This window comes from Hyla sarda, chromosome 4 (assembly GCF_029499605.1).
Source record: "Hyla sarda isolate aHylSar1 chromosome 4, aHylSar1.hap1, whole genome shotgun sequence".
NCBI lineage: Eukaryota > Metazoa > Chordata > Amphibia > Anura > Hylidae > Hyla > Hyla sarda.
Genome location: NC_079192.1, coordinates 357,008,024 through 357,028,962, shown reverse-complemented (window position 1 = coordinate 357,028,962; position 20,939 = coordinate 357,008,024). Strand labels below are relative to the sequence as shown.

Below are 20,939 nucleotides of genomic sequence, written 5' to 3'. Positions count from 1 at the left end.
TCTAAAGGCACCAAAATGTCATCCAAAAATAGGAAAAAGTGACAAAGAAAAATAAGTAGATAACTGATATAGATAAAGCAAATCCTTACATATAAAAGTAATAAAGATCTGCTGGGAGCTGTAAATCACTGTCTATGTCAGTGTTTCCCAAGCAGGGAGCCTCCAGCTGTTGCAAAACTATAACTCCCAGCATGCCTGGACAGCCAAAGGCTGTCCGGGCATGCTGGGAGTTGTAGTTTTGCAAAAAATGGGGCCACCCTGCTTGGCAAACACTGGTCTATGTAGAGGACAGGAGCTTCTTCAGGGGTCCTGTACAGTACAGGCAATGTCCAAAACAAGTAATGGAGTTGCCCTCACCTGGTGTCCAAAAGAGCAGCTAACCCTGATACAGGTAAAGTGTACAGAACATGTAATACCAGTCAGTGCATACACTTCAGTAATACAGGGGTTTTACCAGTGAATGCCCATTTTGATTGGTTGGTTCTTCCAGCCATTGACACGTTTTACAGATCTGGACTGTCTGTAGCATTGTATGTTGAGTCTGGTTTCAACTTACGATGGTCCAGAAAAGACCATTGTATGTTGAAACTATTGTATGTTGAGGCCATTGTAAGTTGAGGGATCACTGTAAATTGTAGTCATGGCTCAGAAGTGGTAAACGGTGTTTAGTGTGTGTGTGTGTGTGTGTTTATTACATTTTTTTAACACAGTTTTTTTCTCCCTAAATGTACTTACACTTTTTTTTTTTTTGGTTACTTCTTCTACAGATCTGTGTATCCTGTGGACTCCTTCGGATTCGGTGGACTACTTCGATGACCAGCGTTTTTCTTTGCTTGATGTTAATAAAATGGTTAACGAGGGCTTGTGGGGGAGTGTTTTTTGTAATAAATTTTTTTTAAAACCTGTTGTGTTTTATTTTTATTTTACTTTACTAGACAGGCTTAGTAGTGGAAGCTGTCTTGTAGACTGAGTCCATTACTAAGCCGGGCTTAGCGTTAGCCACAAAAACAGCTAGCGCTAACCCCCAATTATTACCCCGGTACCCAACACCACAGGGGTGCCGGGAAGAGCCGGTACCAACAGGCCCGGAGCATCAAAAATGGCGCTCCTGGGCCTAGGCGGTAACAGGCTGGCGTTATTTAGGTTGGGGAGGGCCAGTAACAATGGTCCTCGCCCACCCTGGTAACGTCAGGCTGTTACTGTTTGGTTGGTATTTGGTTGAGAATAAAAATAGGGGGACCCTATGCGTTTTTTTAATATATTTAATTATTTATTTAAAAAAAAAAACGCATAGGGTCCCCCCTATTTTCATTCTCAGCCAAATACCAACCAAACAGTAACAGCCTGACGTTCCCAGGGTGGGCGAGGACCATTGTTACTGGCCCTCCCCAGCCTAAATAACGCCAGCCTGTTACCGCCTAGGCCCAGGAGCGCCATTTTTGACGCTCCAGGCCTGTTGGTACCGGCTCTTCCCGGCACCCCTGTGGCGTTGGGTACCGGGGTAATAATAGGGGGTTAGCACTAGCTGTTTTTGTGGCTAGCGCTAAGCCCAGGTTAGTAATGGACTCTGTCTATAAGACAGCTTCCACTACTAAGCCTGTCTAGTAAAGTAAGAAAAAAACACAACAGGTTTTAAAAAATTTTTATTACAAAAAACACTCCCCCACAAGCCCTCGTTAACCATTTTATTAAAATCAAACAAAGAAAAACGCTGGTCATCGAAGTAGTCCACCGAATCCGAAGGAGTCCACAGGATAAACGGATCTGAAATGAGAAGAAAACAAAAAAATGGGTTAGTACATTTATTATCACCTGCTCACACATCTCCCGCCCCGCACGACTACAACTGCCAGCATGCCCTTACAGTAAGGACATGCTGGGAGTTGTAGTTGTGTGGTGCAGGAGATGTGTGAGCAGGTGATAATAAATGTGACAAGCTTGTCCCCTGCCCCCAGCTGCAGGACTACAACTCCCAGCATGCCCTTACAGTAAGGTGGGGCGGAGGCCGGGCACAGTGTTTCCCAACCTGGGACTTGTAGTTTTGCAACATCTGGAGGCACCCTGGTTGGGAAACACTGTTTTAGGCCAGTGTTTCCCAACCAGGGTGCCTCCAGATGTTGCAAAACTACAAGCCCCAGCATGCCTGGACAGTCAAAGGCTGTCTAGGCATGCTGGGAGTTGTAGTTTTGCAACATCTGGAGGCAACCTGGCTGGGAAACACTGGCCTAAAACAGTGTTTCCCAACCAGGGTGACTGTTTTAGGCCAGTGTTTCCCAACATCTGGAGGCACCCTGGTTGGGAAACACTGTTTTAGGCCAGTGTTTCCCAACCAGGGTGCCTCCAGATGTTGCAAAACTACAACTCCCAGCATGCCTGGACAGTCAAAGGCTGTCTAGGCATGCTGGGAGTTGTAGTTTTGCAACATCTGGAGGCAACCTGGCTGGGAAACACTGGCCTAAAACAGTGTTTCCCAACCAGGGTGCCTCCAGATGTTGCAAAACTACAAGTCCCAGCATGCCTGGACAGTCAAAGGCTGTCTAGGCATGCTGGGAGTTGTAGTTTTGCAACATCTGGAGGCAACCTGGCTGGGAAACACTGGCCTAAAACAGTGTTTCCCAACCAGGGTGCCTCCAGATGTTGCAAAACTACAAGTCCCAGCATGCCTGGACAGTCAAAGGCTGTCTAGGCATGCTGGGAGTTGTAGTTTTGCAACATCTGGAGGCAACCTGGCTGGGAAACACTGGCCTAAAACAGTGTTTCCCAACCAGGGTGCCTCCAGATGTTGCAAAACTACAAGCCCCAGCATGCCTGGACAGTCAAAGGCTGTCCAGGCATGCTGGGAGTTGTAGTCTTGCAACAACTGGAGGCACCCTGGTTGGGAAGCCTGCGCAACTTACCGGCTTCCGTAGGATCCAGCGCTGCACGACACTGCCGCGCGACGATCTCCGACAGCGATCGTCGCTGGAGCCTCGGAAGGGTAAGTGAACCTCTTCGCCGGTCCCCTTCAGCTGTTTAGTTTTGCAACAGCTGGAGGACTACAGTTTACAGACCACAAACCAGGGGTCTGCAAACTGTGGCCCTCCAGCTGTTGCAAAACTACAACTCCCAGCATGCCTGGACAGCCAATGGCTGTCCAGGCATGCTGGGAGTTGTAGTTTTGCAACAGCTGGAGGCACCCTGGTTGGGAAACACTGTTTTAGGCCAGTGTTTCCCAACAAGGGTGCCTCCAGCTGTTGCAAAACTACAACTCCCAGCATGCCCGGACAGCCAAAGGGTGTCCAGGCATGCTGGGAGTTGTAGTCTTGCAACATTTGGAGGCACCCTGGTTGGGAAGCTTGCGCAACTTACCGGCTTCCGTAGGATCCAGCGCTGCACGACAGTGCCGCGCGACGATCTCCGTCAGCGATCGTCGCTGGAGCCTCGGAAGGGTAAGTGAACTTCTTCGCCGGTCCCCTTCAGCTGTTTAGTTTTGCAACAGCTGGAGGACTACAGTTTACAGACCACACACCAGTGGTCTGCAAACTGTGGCCCTCCAGCTGTTGCAAAACTACAACACCCAGCATGCCCTGACAGCCAAAGCCTATGGCTCTCAGGGCAGGAGCCCGGGCTGACATTACAGTGCAGCGCAGCCGCCCGGGCTCCTCATACGGTCTCCCCGCTACCCACCCCCCCCCTTGTCTCCCGCCCGGGCTCCTCATACGGCCTCCCCGCTACCCCCCCCCCTCCCCTTGTCTCCCGCCCGCGCCGCTCAGCTCCCTCTGCTACAAGACTACAACTCGGTAAGTTCCTCAGACACAACCCTCTGAGAGCCCAACTCCGGAGCAGTGCCTGTCCTCCCATTGAATCTGTCCTATGCTGTTCCCTCCCCTAAAGAAGTCTCTTATGCTGTGGGTTCAGCTCTACTATTTAGGGAGTACAATCTAATAGAGGACAGTCAGCAGCTATTGCCCAGCCAAGAAGTGGAGGAGACATCCGCCGCTTCCTTCGCTAGGCGGGCAAGTAGTGATGAGGAGAGTGACGTGGGAGGCGGTGTTGCCAGCATTCAGGATCCTGCAGCAGACAATGTTGAGAAATCTGAGGAGGACATCAGTGACGTGCAGACACTTGTTGATGATGATGAGGATGATGATGAAGCCGATCGCAATTGAGAGCTGGGTGCAGAAGGGGCTTCATCATCATCAGGAGAAGAGGGTTGCAGGATGCCCGTAAGGCAGCAGCTGAGCCAGCAAGGTGGTAGCATGGTTGCCGAAGTGGAAATTCTGGAGCCAAATGTGCCCAGGGGAGACCACCTGCTTCGCGGCAGCCTACCTTCCCGGGAGGTAATAGAACAGGGATTCCTGGAGACGGCAACAGTAGCAGTCAATTAGTGCGGACTGTTAGTGGGAAAATCAGCTACTCTGTGGTATGGCAGTTTTTCATCAAGCATCCGGAGGAGGTTAACATAGCCACATGCAAGATGTGTAAGCAGAAGGTGAAGCGTGGCCAGGGTCCCAATGTTGGCACCACGGCCCTGCGTCACCATAAAGTGAACTGGGAGAACTGGGCTCCGATGTGGTGGTGCAGCCTGCTGCATCACCCAGTGACACGCCACTTCCTCTTCGTGGTTAACTACGATTTTAGGTCCGGTGGAAAACCGCATACGGGGCAAAAATGAGCCAACCGGAGTCAGCGTTTCACTCCGGTCGGCTCATTGAAATGAATTACATACGGAACCGCATACGAAGGCATACGGGAGCGCAAGTTTTACGCTGCCCCTGCCGTATGCGGTCCCGTATGGGACAAAACAAGATGTGAACCCAGCCTTACTTGCACAAATTGCACAATGCATGCTCAGTTGCTTGCATAGTGACCACCGAATTCTCACCATTCGGCAGCAGGATGACTTCTGGCTCTCCACCTTATTGGACCCTCGCTTCCAGCACAAAATAGGGGCCTTTTTTTACACCCACTGAGAGGGAGGACAAACTGACCTACTACAGAGACATCCCACGTAGTCAGTTGGCCGATGCCTATCCGCGCCATTGTCCATCCTCTCGCAGGTCTTTCTCGGAGGGGCCCTCTGAGCTCACCTTCCACTGCCATGGCTGCTGGAGTGGGGTGGAGTGACAGGAGCAGTACCAGCTCCATCAGCAGCAGCCTAAGTCTACAGTCGCTGATGAGTAACTTTCTTCACCTTTCATCAGCAGCAGGTAGACCGGGAGCAGGACCTGAACCAGCAGGTGGTGGTATACCTTGACATGCCCATGCCAACACACCTTGAACATCTGCTGGACTTCTGGGAAGCCAAACTTGATTTGTGGCCACAACTAGCAGAGTTTGCCCTGGAAAAGCTGTCCTGCCCGGCCAGTAGTGTGTCATCAGAGCGGGTGTTTAGTGCAGCGGGGGCCATAGTCACCCTAAGGAGAACTCCTCTGTCCACGAAAAATGTGGAGAGACTGATCTTTGTGAAGATGAATCTGGCATGGATCAGCAAGGATTTCCACTCACCAATGCCGGATGCATGAGAGTAGATTGACCATGGTGCCACACCAACAATTCACAAATATGGATAGTGCCAAACAGATTTAAGGCACTGCTCCCCAGTTACAAACATTCCTCCGCATCAGACCTTTTTTCACCCACCTTAGTCACCGGGTACTGGTATTGCCACCCACCGCACCACTCTTTCACCGGGTAATTTTAAGGACTCCTGATGCTGTCTCATTCTGCCACCATATGGTCTCTGCATGCTTATGCCACCTGCAGGCTGTGTCATTCAGCCACTATAAGGTTTACTCATGCTGCTGGGCCTGGGACATTACCTAAATTTTTTTATGGCAGCACTAGCTACCATGGATGGATAACAATGAAACATAACTGATTAAATGAAACATTCGCACTTTCACAGTCAGGGGGGCACTGAGAGGTAGGGGCAGCTCGCCTCGCGGTGCACCGCCAGCTCGATGCTCACCAGAATGGGTAATCAAAAATTTTTTTTTAAAGTTCAAATTAAAATGACATAAAAAAAATCTGCCACATCCTGATGCTCAGCGGCATTGATTCTAATAGCGATGCCTGTAATCTGCATGTCACATTATTTCACTAACACATCTTTAATGAAGAGAAAAATATACAGGGGGCGCTCCCTGATGAGGTGTATCCACTGGTGTGTATCCTTCACCACACCCAGGTCATATACAGACTTTTTTTTGGGCAGCTGTATCGAAGTTAGCAGCAAGTGGCGTAGGTAAAGCTGACCACGGTAGCACAGTAAGAGATAGGACATCCACAACCAGCTACCCAGAACTGAGCATAATCAACTCCTGGGAACCATACGTGGACCTGAGGAAGGCATTAGGGTATGCCAAAACACGTTGTCCCGAATTCTATCAATAAAAGTTATTTTGTCCTTTGCTTTTCGAGTCTTCTCTTCATGGCTACAGTTGCAGCGCTTCCGCTAAACTGGTTTCTTTTACTCATTTTGGCTTTCATAAACACAGCACACTCCCTTTGCGTGTTAGGACAAGGCAAAGTGTTCTACACCTCTATTGAGCCTCTCTCTAGGCCAGAAATAGCAGTTTTTAATTGCGAATCGCCACAAATAAATTCGAAACTAAACAAATTTTGGGGGGAAAATTTGGCGGATCGGCCTAATTGAATTTTTCAAAAATTCGCTAATCTCTAATTGTCGTCCATCCATGGCAGCGGCTCCACCACTGTCCCTGTATGAGGCACAAGTTCCACTATCGCCAAGCCAGATTGCATTCTTAATTATAACAAATACATGGGAGGGGTGGACTTATCCGATCAAGTCCTCAAACCGTACAGTGCCATGAGAAAAGCGAAGGCCTAGTACAAAAAGCTTGTGGTGCTGTACAATGCATACGTGCTATCACGTAATGCAGGTGGGACAGTGACATTTCTTGAGTTTCAAGAAATTGTTAAAGGGGTTCTCCGGTGCTTACACATCTTATCCCCTATTCAAAAGGATAGGGGATAAGATGCCTGATCGCGGGAGTCCCGCCGCTTGGGACCCCCGGGATCTTGCACGCGTCACCCCGTTTGTAATCAGTCCCCGGAGCGTGTTCGCACGCCGCCGGCCTGGTGGTCGCCCATAATCAGACCCGGAGTGAACACGCTCCGGGGACTGATTACAAACGGGGTGCTGCGTGCAAGATCACGGGCGTCCCCAGCAGCAGGACTCCCGCGATCAGGCATCTTATCCCCTATCCTTTGGATAGGAGATAAGATGTGTAAGCACCGGAGAACCCCTTTCAGGTCCTCATTTTTGGACACAGAGAGCCCCAGTACCTCATCAGAGGGGTACAACTTATTGTACCTGGACACATTTTCCCAATGTTAACCCCTCTAGCAGAAAAAAGGGAAGGACCCAGAAGAGATGAAGAGTCTGCTACAAAAAAATGCATCAGAAAGGACACCACTTTGCACTGTGAAACTTGTCCCAATAACCCTGGCCTGTGCATAAAAGATTGTTCCAAAGAGTTCCACAAATCCCTAAATTACTATCTTGTTTTAACCCTACTATCCCCTACTATCACCTTTTTGGCAACCTCAATTTAGCACCTATAACCCATTCCGTAATCATTTAAATTTCACCCCAAAACTATTGCAGCAAAATCTGCGGTACAGTATGCTGCAAATTTTCTCATTGTACCCAAAAACCATTCCAGTAAAATGTGTGGTACAGTATGCTGCACATTTTTTCATTGTACCCCAAAGCCATTCCAGAAAAATGTGTGGTACAGTTGTAATAGATGTTTCTATGGTTTCCTTCCATGTAAAAAAATGATTCATTTAGGAGGCCCCTTCCCCATCTGTTTTCCCCCTCTGCTCCTTCCGGTATCTTGGTCCCCACCATCGTGTGAAGACTGAACAAAAGAGACTTGTGACACAGTTACAGGAAGTGGAGTGCCATGAGGACAAAACACATTCCTCATGATATTTGCACACTCCCTAAATGCTAGAACATCCCCTAGCAGGGGGTGGGAACTTATGATAATGACAAAGGTGATATAAGCTTGAACGATTTGAAATAAAGTCCAGTGGACAGCACACAGAACGCTAAAGCACAATGGCTCTGTCTGATTTATTTCTCTATGCTTCGGTATATACATTATGTACAAGAAAGATGAATTAATCTACCACACAGTATGCTGCAAATTTTTTCATTGTACCCCAAAACCATTCCAGCAAAACCTGTGTTAGCTAAGCACAACATGTTTGGCACTTAAATTGCATATCTGTGAGCAATCACAATTTTCCTTTTGCAGAATCCCTAAGAGCATTAGCTTTTGGAAAACCTCTGTTGGATCAAAATGCTCAATACCCCCTTTTATGAATTCCTTGAAGGGTGTAGATTTAAAAATGGGGTCACTTCTCTGCGGTTTCCACAATTTCTACACCTCTAAGCCTCTGCAATAAAAGCACAATGCAATAAATGTGAACAAAGTAGACCTGAACTTGGGCTTGGTGCTATCTCTCTCCTGAGCCCTGCTGTCTGCCCAGTCAGAAGATAACATGCCGCAAATCGGGTACTGGCATGTTCAGGAGAAGTTGAGTAACAAAGTTTGGGGTGCTATTATTCCTGGGTTCCCTGTGAAAATGAGCCAACTTGTGCTAAATGTGCAATTTGTGTATTTTCACGGCCTAATGTTAAAAACTATCCTCAATCACCTGTGAGGTCAAAATACTCTCTACCACCCTAAATGAATTCTCTGAGGGGTGTAGTTTCCAAAATGGGGTGACTTGTGGGGTTTTTCCACTGTACTGGTACCACGGTGGGCACTGCAAAAGCAACTGGTGTGAGAAAACACATTCTGCAAAATCTGCATCCAAAATGCCAAAAGGCACTGCATTCCTTTTGTGCCCTGCTGTGTGGCAAAAAAAGCGGTTTATGGCAACATATGGGGTACCATCACGTTCAGGAGAAGTTGGATAATAAAATTTGGGGTGCTAATATTCCTGTGTTTCTTGTGAAAATGAGCCAACTTGTGCTAAATGTGCAATTTGTGCATAAAAATAAATTTTATTTTCATGGCCTAATGTTAAAAACTATTCTTAATCAACTTTGGGGTCAAAATGCTCACCACCCCCTACATTAATTCTCTGATGGGTGTACTTTCCAAAATGGGTTCACTTGTGGGGTTTTTCCACTGTACTGGTACTACGGTGGGCACTGCAAAATATCCTAAGAAAAAGGAGGTGACAAAATACACTTTATTCTGCATCATGTCTTAGGCCTATGTGTGAGTAAGGGAACACACTAGGACAACATATGAGCTATTTATTTTTTTTGCTAATACCTTTCATGTCACCGAAAAAAATTGTTGAAACAAGAAAAATGCTAAAGAAATCTTCAAATTTTAAAATGTCCTTCATTTTGCTTTATTCTTGTAAACCACCTAAAGGGTTAATAAACTTTGTAAGTATAATTCTGAATACTATAAAGGGTGCAGTTTGTAAAATGGAGTGATTTCGTGGGGTTTCTAGCATACAGGCCCCTCAAATCCACTTTATAATTGAAATGGTCACTAAAAGAATGTGATTTTGAAATTACCATGAAAATGTGAAAAATGCTCATATAAGCCTTCTAATGCCCTAAAAGGTAAAATAATGTATAACAAATTATGCAAACATAAAGACATATTGTAGATGTGAATAACTACATTTATTTGTCATAATTATTTCTCTTACAAGTAGATAATTTCCAATCTAGAAAAAAACATTTAACATTTTTCACAATATTTAGGTTTTTACAAAAACGCTGCATGTATTAACAAACATTTACTGCTAATATAAAGCACAATAAGTCACGAAAAAAAACTCTCAAAATTGCATTGCCCAGTAAAAGCATTCCAAAGTTATCACCACATAAAAAGACATTTCAGATTTGAAAGAACAGGCTGGGTCATAAAGGCCAAAACTAGCCGGGTCATGAAGGGGTTAAAGGGGTTATCAACCATAAGGCGATTTTAGTACGTACCTTGCAGACAGAGATGGACATGCTTAGGAAGGATCTGCGCATGTCTTGGGGCTAAATGCTATGTTGTGAGATTACCATAACACTGTGGCTAGCTTTTTGTGAACTTGTTTTTGTTTGACTTTTTTTTACTACAAATCCCACAATTCCATTTTCCTCCCTCCCACACATCAGGCACCCCACCCATTGAAACATAAATGAGCATCATCCATCAAAAGATCTGTGGTGTTCAATCAGGGTGCCTACAGCTGTTGCATTAGTTGCAGACTGATCACCAAGCGATCGCTTCACCCATTGAAGCAGACAGGCTCCCAGTCATCAGCTGACTAGTGATGTCAGGTCTCGGCCGCATTGTAACCTGGGAAAAATCTGAGACAACAGTCATTTTGTATGCTGTTAAAAATTGGGGTGAAAATCACAGAAGAATTGAGAGAAAACCGTCACACACAGATACAGACACTATATTATGAACTACACTAACTTTACAGCCCCTGTAGCATAGTCAAATAAAAAAAAATTCCTGGAATTCCCCTTTAACCTGTTGGGGACGAAGAGCGTATGGATACGCCCTTGTGACCCGGTACTTAAGTACCTGTACGCCCTCTGCACTTCCGATCACCGCCACTCGCCGGGCGGTGATCTGACGGGATGACTGCTGACATCTAACAGCAGGCATCCGGTGGCAATGTCTAGGGGGGTCCTGAAACCTCCCCCCCCCCCATGTCGACGATCGTGGCAAATCGCAGGTCAATTCAGACCTGGTGACCCGATCGCCGGGAAAATAAGAATGATCGGAGCTGTCAGAGACAGCTCCGACCATCCTAAAGGATAGGAGCGAGGGGGCAGTGTTGCCACCCCCTCCTATCCCCTGCCATTGATCGATCAGGCTGACGATCATTGGCAGGAGGGGGGCGGGGAGGTTAGAGTTAATTTCCCCCGCTCTGCCCACCGATCGTCGGGGCAAAGCAGGGGGGGGGGGGGGGAGACACGGGCGGTGAGGGGGGAGCATGGGCTGGCTTACCGAACCGATGGATACAGCATCCTGGAGGAGCAGCGTCATCATGGGAGCGGCGACCGGAAAGTGCGGCGGAGAAGGCTGCAGCGAAGATCCTGGTAAGTGATCTTCACTGTGGCCTTCTAAAAGCTGCAAAACTACAACTCCGAGCATGCCCACACCGCCAAAGGCTGTCTGGGCATGCTGTTAGTTGTAGTTTTGCAACATCTGGAGGGTCGCAGTTTGGAGACCACTATACGGTGGTCTCCAAACTGTAGCCCTCCAGATGTTGCAAAAGTACAATTCCCAGCATGGCCAGACAGTCTAGGCATGCGTGGAGTTGGCAACATCTGGAGGGCTACAGTTTGGAGACCACTACTCCAAACTGCTCTTCCCCAGTTGTTGCATAACTACAACTCCTTGCATGCCCAGAATGTCCAGGCAAGCTGGGAGTTGTAGTTCTGCAACATCTGAAGGGCCAGATATTGCAGAACTACACGCCCAGCATCCCTGACTGTCTGGCCATGCTAGTTTGTAGTGAATTGTAGTTTTGCAACAGCTGTAAGCACACTGGTTGGGAAACACTGAGCTAGAGTCCGTTTCTTAACTCAGTGTTTCATACCGTGTGCCTCCAGCTATTGCAAAACTACAACTCCCAGAATTCACTGACAGACCGTACATGCTGGGAGTTGTAGTTTTGCAACAGCTGGAGGCATACTGGTTGGAATCACTGAGCTAGAGTCTGTTTTCTAACTCAGTGGTTCCCCACCAGTGTGCCTACAGCTGTTGTAAAACTACAACTCCCAGCATGTACGATCTGTCAGTGCATTCTGGGAGTTGTCATTTTGCCACAGCTGAAGGTTTGGGGCGCCCCCACATGTGAATGTACAGGGTACATTCACACGGGCGGGTTTACAGTGGGTTTCCTTCTACAAGTTTGAGCTGCGGCAAATTTTCCGCCGCAGCTCAAACTCCCAGCGGAAAACTTGCTGTGAACCCCCGCCTGTGTGAATGTACCCCAAAAACACTACACAACACTACACTAACAAATAATAAAAAGTAAAACACTACATATACACCCCCTTACACGCCCCCCTCCCCCCCCCCCAAATAAAAATGAAAAAAAAGTCTCATACGGCAGTGTTTCCTAAACAGAGCCTCCAGCTGTTGCAAAACCACAACTCCCAGTATTGCCAGACAGCCATAGACTGTCCTGGCAGGCTGGGAGTCTTGCAACAGCTGGAGGCACCCTGTTTGGGAAACACTGCTGTAGGCTTTTGGTAGAGCCAAGCCCAATCCTTGTAAATTTTTCATTTTCACGTCCCACTTTAACGAAAGTTCGTCAATAACCTGTGGGGTGTTAAGGCTCACTGTACCCCTTGTTACGTGCCTTGAGGGGTTTAGTTTCCAAAATAGTATGCCATGTGGGTTTTATTTTATTTTTTTGCTGTTCTAGCACCATAGGGGCTTCCTAAATGCGACATGACCCCCCCCCCCCCCCCAAAACCATTTCAGCAAAATTTGCCAAAATGTGAAAAGCCAAATGTGAATCCTTCTCTTCTGAGCATTGTAGTTCGCCCGCAGAGCATTTTACGCCCTAACATGGGTTATTTCCATACTCAGAAGTGATAGGGTTACAAATTTTGGGGGGCATTTTCTCCCATTTCCCAAATTTACCATTTTTACAAAGGGTAAAGAAACTGCACTTTAGTGAAAAAAATTTACACATCCGACTTTAACGAAAAGTCGTCAACACCTCAACACCTGAGGGGTGTTAAGGCTCACTGGACCCCTTGTTACATGCCTTGAGGGGTGTAGTATGCCACGTTTTTTTTTTTTTGGCTGTTCTGGCACCATAGGGGCTTCCTAAATGTGACATGCCCCTAAAAAACATTTTAAAAAAATTCACTCTCCAAAATCCAATTGTTGCTCCTTCCCTTCTGAGCCCTCTACTGTGCCCGCCGAACACTTGACATACACATGAGGTATTTTCTTACTCAGGAGAATTTGCGTTACAAATTTTGGGGGTCTTTTTCTCCTATAACCCCTTGTAAAAATTCAAAAACTGGGTCTACAAGAACATGCGAGTGTAAAAAAAATGAAGATTTTTTATTTTCTCCTTCACTTTGCCACTATTCCTGTGAAACACCTAAAGGGTTAACAAACTTTCTGAATATCATTTTGAATACTTTGAGGGGTGCAGTTTTTATAATGGGGTCATTTATGGGGTATTTCTAATATGAAGGTCCTTCAAATCCACTTCATACATGGACTGGTCCATGAAAAATTCCGATTTTGAAAATTTTGTGAAAAAATTGGAAAATTGCTGCTGAACTTTGAAGCCCTCTGATGTCTTCCAAAAGTAAAAACATGTCAACTGTATGAAAAAAATATAAAGTAGACATATTGTATATGTGAATCAATATATAATTTATTTGAAATGTCTGTTTTCCTTGCAAGCAGAGAGCTTCAAAGTTAGAAAAATGCTAAATTTTAAATTTTTTCATAACATTTCGGAATTTTTCACCCAGAAATTATGCAAGTATCGACACAAATTTACCACTAGCATAAAGTAGAATATGTCACGAAAAAACTATCTTGGAATAGGAATGAAAAGTAAAAGCATCCCAGAGTTATTAATGCTTAAAGTGACAGTGGTCAGAATCGCAAAAAATGCTCCCATCCTTAGGGTTATAATGGGCTCCGTCCCCAAGAGGTTAAGGTTACGGAGAAAATAATTAATCAGAGACTGTCCAGATTTTTTTTCCCCTAAGTGTCTTCTTTTTTTCATAGAAGTCAAAAGATTATTTTACCTTCTTTTTGTCAGAACCCCAAAAATCTGAAAGAACAAGTTTTTCATACCCTTGATGTTAAGAGGATTATTCTCAGATACCTAGAAGCTACAGCAGAGTGTAGGTCAGATGAGAATCTTTTTGTTCATTATGGGGGTGAGAATAGAGGCAAGAAGGCCTCTAAGGATACAGTCGGTAGATGGATTAAATCTGCTATTTTAGAAGCTTATAAATCAGAAGGGAAAGATTGGCCCTCATTTACTTAGAAAATCGGGTTGTAAGTCTATCTTGCTTTCTTACCCGGCTGCTTTTTTCCCCTGGTATTTATTATTATGTCGCATCCTGTTTGTCGCACGTGGGTTTTGTTGATTTTGGTTTCCAACTCCTCTGAGTTGTCGGGAAAAAATCCACAACAATTCAACAAATTCGGGTTGGAAACCTTTATAAATACGTGGGAAAGCTGAGAAATGTTGGGTTACGCCCCTTTTTCGGGTTTGGGAGAATCCACATGGGGTCAGTCGGGAAAAAATTTCGCATTGTGTCCCAGACTGGCGCACGATGTCTGCGACATGGCGCAGACAAAGGTGCGACAAAAAAAACTGACAAAACAAGTCGGGTTTAGAATAGTAAATGAGGGCCATTGTCCTATTTCAGTTAAAGCACACTCTACAAGAGCAATCTCTTCGTCATGGGTCGAAAAAGCAGACACATATCCTGACTGGATTTGCAGGGCGGCGACGTGGTCAAGTCTTCACACATTAATCCGTCATTACAGGTTGGACGTATTGGCCAATAAGGACTGCTCTTTTGGACGCAAGGTCCTGCAGGCCGTGGTCCCTCCCTAGAGCTATTTATCTGGTATGGCTCCATTTTGGTGCCGTTGTGAGGTGTAAATTTGCGCCTCGTGCAGACTTGCATTCGTTCCTCCCCTCAGCTCTCCGAAGCTAGAGCTGGGGGGAGGGCAGAGCTAAGGCTGAGCAGGGCGGAGAGAGGAGGTACACGCCCCTCTCATCTCCCCTCCCACTGCTCTCGGAGGACGCAGGTCTGCACTGGAGAAAGAACACCGAGCAGGGGGCGAGAGGACGTACACGGCTCCTCATCTCCTCCCTGACCTCTGCCTTTGTTCACTGAACGGGAGGATGACAAAATGAACGGGCTGGGGATTTATAGACTGCAGGGACTGGGGAATAAATCTCGGACTAGGGATGATTTTTATGTGTGAAGGGGAGACTCCTGAATGACACATGCTGGGAGTTGTATTCCCGGTTTGTGTGTGCATGCTAGTGTTTGCACACACTGGTGTATGCCCTGTAGAGGTGTGGTGAACTACAACCCCCAGGAGACTACTGACACAAAAGAAGTGTTGTGAACTACAACCCCCAGGAGACTACAGAGGCAGCATGCTGATGTTATACCACAGACTGAAGTCTCCTGAATGACACATGCTGTGAGTTTTAGTCCCTTTTGTGTGTGTATGCCAGTGTATCCCAACCAGGGCTGAGTTATATTAGTGTGCTGTGTATAAGGAAGGTTTCCTCGGGCTGCAAGGGTGAGGACAAACTGCACGGGCTGGTTTCTGCTTTTTCATGGGGTGTTAATTAGTCCCATAAAGAGGACCTAGAAATTCATGGGATTTGTATAGGAGATTAACATCACTGTATGAACCCTATGCATTTCTATGTCGGCGTTCATAAAGGGAAGAAGAAATGCACAGGGTTCATACAAGGAAGCAGAAATGCACAGGGTTCATACAAGGAAGCAGAAATGCACGGGGTTCATACAGGGAAGCAGAAATGCACGGGGTTCATACAGGGAAGCAGAAATGAACAGGGTTCATACTAGGAAGCAGAAATGCACAGGGTTCATACAAAGAAGCAGAGATACACGGGGTTCATACAGTAAAGCAAAGATGCACGGGGTTCATACTAGGAAGCAGAAATGCACAGGGTTCATACAGGGAAGCAGAAATGCACAGGGTTCATACAGGGAAGCAGAAATGCACAGGGTTCATACAGGGAACCAGAAATGCACAGGGTTCATACAGGGAAGCAGAAATGCACAGGGTTCATACAGGGAAGCAGAAATGAACCCTGTGCATTTCTGCTTCCCTGTATGAACCCTGTGCATTTCTGCTTCCCTGTAAGAACCCTGTGCATTTCTGCTTCTCTGTAAGAACCCTGTGCATTTCTGCTTCCCTGTAAGAACCCTGTGCATTTCTGCTTCCCTGTAAGAACCCTGTGCATTTCTGCTTCCCTGTAAGAACCCTGTGCATTTCTGCTTCCCTGTAAGAACCCTGTGCATTTCTGCTTCCCTGTAAGAACCCTGTGCACTTCTGCTTCCCTGTAAGAACCCTGTGCATTTCTGCTTCCCTGTAAGAACCCTGTGCATTTCTGCTTCCATGTAAGAACCCTGTGCATTTCTGCTTCCCTGTATGACACATTCTGGGAGTTGTAGTCCCTTGTGTGTGTGTATGCCCTGGTTGGTATAACACCAGCATCCTGCCTCCGTAGTTTCCTGGGGGTTGTAGTTCACCAACACCTCTATTGTCTCTCAGTAGTCTCCTGGGGGTTGTAGTTCACAACACCTCTACAGGGCATACACCAGCGTTTTCCAACCAGGGTACCTCTAGGTGTTGCAAAACTACAACTCCCAGCATTCCCTGGTTAGGAAACGCTAGCATACACACACATAACAGGGACTACAATTCCCCCTTCACACATAGAAATCATCCCCAGTACGAGATTTATTCCCCAGCCCCTGCAGTCGATAAATCCCCAGCCCGTGCATGTTGTCATCCTCTCGTTCAGTGAACACAGGCAGAGCTAAGGGAGGATATGAGGAGCCATGTACGTTCTTTCTCCCGTGCAGACCTGCACCCTCCAAGAGCACCGGGAGGAGAGATGAGGGGGGCGTGTACCTCCTCTCTCCCCCTACTCTACCCTCCCCCTCAGCTCTAAGGCTGGGTTCACATTACGTTTTCAGCCATATGAGACCACATACGGCTGGGGGGAGCTAAAACCGGGCGCTTCCGTATGCCGTCCGTATGTAATTCATTTCAATGAACCCACCGGAGTGAAACGCTGACTGCTGACCCGTATGCGGTTTTCCCACCGGACCTAAAACTGTGGTGGAACGCGGTTTTAGGTCCGGTGGAAAACCACATCCAGGGCAAAAATGAGCCGACCAGAGTCAGCGTTTCACTGCAGTCGGTTCACTGAAATGAATTACATAGGGGCGGCATACGGCAGGGATATGAGAGCACCCGGTTTTAGCTCCCCCCAGCCATATGCGGTCCCGTATGGCTGAAAATGTGATGTGAACCCAGCCTTACTTTGGACATCTTTGGAGAACTGAGGGCAGGACCGGACTGGACTACTGGGAAAATTCCCGAAAGGCCGCCCGCCCACTGAGCTGGCAGTGGCCGGCCCATGCTTGGCTGCCCAGTTGTAGCAGCAGTGCGGGCCAGCCGACGCCGCCGCCTCGCACTAGCACACAAGGTCCTGACACTTGTATCAGGACCTTGTATGCATAATGCAGTGGCCGCTGAAAGTTATAAGCAGTAGTTTTTAGTGGGGGCGGGAGGAGCGGGCATCCCTGTCACAGGCCGCTTTTGTAAACTCAATCTGCAGTGCAGCCTGTGACAGGGACGGTCGGAGGTCTGTGCAGGAAAGAGATATCGCAGGGGACTTACCCTCCTCTTCCCCCTCTGCTGATTTGCAGTTTCCCCTGCTCTGCTAGGGTCATGTGACACCAAAACGTCACATGACCCCAGCAAGCAGGAAGTGCCTGGAGAATACAGGAGCCCAGCAGCGCAGAACAGCTTTTGAGGAAGGTAAACTGGGGGGGCACTCTGTGTCCCCCAAACTCCCCCCCCCCCCCCCCCACACCATACCTGTCCACCCTTTTCCAGCATCATCCCTCCCCCCTTCCCAGCACGATCCCTGCTCACCCCCCACCCCTTTTCTCACCAGGGGTACCTCCAGCTGTTGCAAAACTACAACTCCTAGCATGCTGGCAGTTGTAGTTTTGCAACAGCTGGAGGTACCCTGGTTGGGAAACACTATAATAGGACATAGATCAGTATGTCCTTAACAGGGTGCCTCCAGCTGTTGCAAAACTACAACTCTCAGCATTCTGGGAGTTGTAGTTTTGCAATAGCTGGAGGCACCCTGGTTGGGAAACACTATAATAGGACATAGATCAGTGTGTCCTTAACAGGGTGCCTCCAGCTGTTGCAAAACTACAACTCTCAGCATGCTGGGAGTTGTAGTTTTGTAACAGCTGGAGGCACCCTGGTTGGGAAACACTAAAATAGGACATAGATCGGTGTTTCCTTAACAGGGTGCCTCAGCATGTTGGGAGTTGTAGTTTTGCAACAGCTGGAGTCACCCTGGTTAGGAAACATTGATCTATGTCCTAGATCAGGGGTACTCAACTGGCGGATCGCGGTATAGATAAGGACTGCGTCCACCAGTCATTCGGGCCATCCGCTGGATCTCATCTTGTAGCTGTGTCTTTAAGACGCCAATACAAATGAATAGCCACGGCCTGGAAAGAGGGAGTGCTGTGTCCCTGCCCAGCGCTTCTCCTATGATGCAGGTAGCACGATTAGCTGCCTGCATCATCTGCTCTGGCCAGGCCTGACTTGAAGAGGCCAGAGCAGCGGAGCAGTGCGGGACCTGGGAGGGCGATCCTAAGCTCTCAGGTAAAAATTTGTGTTCCCCCATCTGTGACTCTCCAGTTATTGTAGAACTACAGCTATGCATGATGGGAGTTGTAGTTTGCAACAGATGAAGAGTTACAGTGGCAAAGTTTATGTAGGGGCACAGTTTATATGGGGGCACAGTGGCATCATTAATTCTGTGAGCACAGTAGCATCATTAATTCTAGGGGCACAGCAGCATCCTTAATTCTGTAGGTACAGTGGCATCTTTAATTCTGGGGGCAAGGCGGCATCATTCATTTTGGGGGCACAATAGCATTAATTCTGGGGCACAGTGGCATCCTTATTTCTGTTGGCACAGTGGCATTCTTAATTCTGTGGGCACAGTGGCATCCTTAATTCTGTGGGGCAAAGTGGCATATTTAACTCTGTGGGCAAAGTGGCTTTCTGAATTCTGTGGGTACAGTAGCATCCTTAATTTTGTGGGGCACAGTGGCATCCTTATTTCTGTAGGCACAGTGGCATTCTTAATTCTGTAGGCACAGTGGCATTCTTAATTCTGTAGACACAGTGGCACTCTTAATTCTGTGGGCACAGAAGCATCCTTAATTTTGTGGGGCATAGTGGCATCCTTAATTCTGGGGGCACAGTGGCATAATTAATTCTGTGGGTACAGTAGCATCATTAATCCTAGGGGCGAGTGGCATTATTAATCCTAGGGTCTTCATTTATTGTGGGTGCACAGTGGCGTCATTCATTGTTTTTAGAGACACAGAGGTACAATTAGTCAGCATTAGGGCATAGCATGTGCCAGTAATATTGCAGGGGAATAGTGTGTGGCATTATTATATTCAGAGGATACAGTGTGTGGCAGTATTATATTCAGGGGCCCAGTGTGTGGCAGTATTATATTCAGAGGATACAGTGTGTGTCAGTATTATATTCAGAGGATACAATGTGTGGCAGTATTATATTCAGAGGATACAGTGTGTGGCAGTATTATATTCAGGGGTACAGTGTGTGGCAGTATTATATTCATATATAAAAAAAATATTGCTGGTGTTGGGTGTGTTATCATCCTGGTAGTAATTTGAAAAGCACTGGGGTGTGTTTGGGGAGGGGCCCTTTTAACCCTCTCTATTTCCTGTCCCAACAGTGATGGGAGGAGCAACCTCCATTTTGGTACCGTCATGAAAAAGCATAAAAGGGAATTATTTCCTACCGTTAATTCGGTTTCCACTAAGGAAACCGAATTAACGGTAGTAAATATTTCCCTTTTTATGCTGCAGATAAAATCTCCGGAACAGGACCTGGCTCTGAGTGAGGAGCACGTGCGGAAGACGGCACATGCTCCATTCATTTATTTTTCCAAAGAGACTGGAGTCCAGCACTCAGGTATCATTGGCTCTCCCATAGCGCATATATAGGGGATAAGTTAATTTTGGCTGCAGTACCACTTTAAAGCCAAAATGGGCTGTGTCCTTAGGGGGTTAAAGCCTAACTGTGGCATAGAAATAGTGGGTGCAGATGTTACATAGTAGTAGAATGGTGCAAGTGACATGACAGAGCCCAGGAGCTATAAAAGTATGATAGAGTATTTGGTTACTATGATGATTTTATCACAGTTTTTCTTTTTTTTCTTATCCTGCAGCTAAATACACTGCAATAAATAAATGTGTTGCATTTGGTTACAGTAAAATTTTTTTTTTTGTGCGGACCATATACCTGGGTGTCTTAGGTTATGTAGCAGACCAGGCACACTGCACCAAAGAGTGAAGCCTGCACATACTCACCATCCTGGAGTAATGCTTGGTCAGGGCTGATGAGATCATTTCCTCCTTGCTACAGACAGGCTGGAGGAGCTGGGTTACAAGTCTGCCCGTGGCTTTAATGAACAGGTAGCTACTCATGGCTGAGCCTGATGACCTCCTCTCTGTGCTGACAGCCTGATTCCTTCCTGCAAACTGCACTTACTGCCTATACGCAGCTCCGTCTTTCTGCTCACACTTATGTTCACTCACAACGACTTGTACCCAACAGGAGGTGTGACAGAGGCTGCAGGAAGTACCCCCTCTCTCCCTCCCTCCTCTCTCTCCCTCCCTCCCTCCTCTCTCTCCCTCCCTCCCTCCTCTCTCTCCCTCCCTCCTCTCTCTCCCTCCCTCCTCTCTAAGAACAATGTAAAGAGGGAAGAATCTACACGAGGCTGAAGTTGGTTTCTTATTCGGCCAGCTTCTTATTCACTGAAGTTGGTTTCTTATTGGAGCATTTTCTTACAGATGACTATGAATAATAAACCCTTTCACCTCTTATTTCTCTGCAGTAAACCTGTTTTTTATACATAAATGTAGAATATTATTTGGGAACAATCGAATTCAGAAAGAAGAAAAAAACTAGATTGTTTTTGCTGGAAAAAAACAGTAAAAGATGGATGGGAAAAAATATGCGTTTTGAATAAGTAAATGATGAATTTAAGGGGTTAAATGCAGTTGGGCCACTGACCTAAGTGTTAAA

The 20,939-nt window shown here is 46.9% G+C and overlaps 1 protein-coding gene across 2 annotated transcripts in view; it reads right to left on the bottom strand.

Annotated features, from left to right (window-relative positions):
- Window positions 1-20,482, bottom strand: part of PCBD2 (pterin-4 alpha-carbinolamine dehydratase 2) — a 569,567-nt gene extending 549,085 nt beyond the window's left edge. For both annotated transcript variants that reach the window (XM_056516639.1, XM_056516638.1), the window contains exon 1: window positions 20,222-20,482. In XM_056516639.1, the coding sequence (XP_056372614.1) occupies window positions 20,222-20,338 (117 nt within the window). In that variant the 5' untranslated portion in view covers window positions 20,339-20,482. The remainder of the gene's footprint in view (window positions 1-20,221) is intronic.
- Window positions 20,483-20,939: the final 457 nt, after the last annotated feature.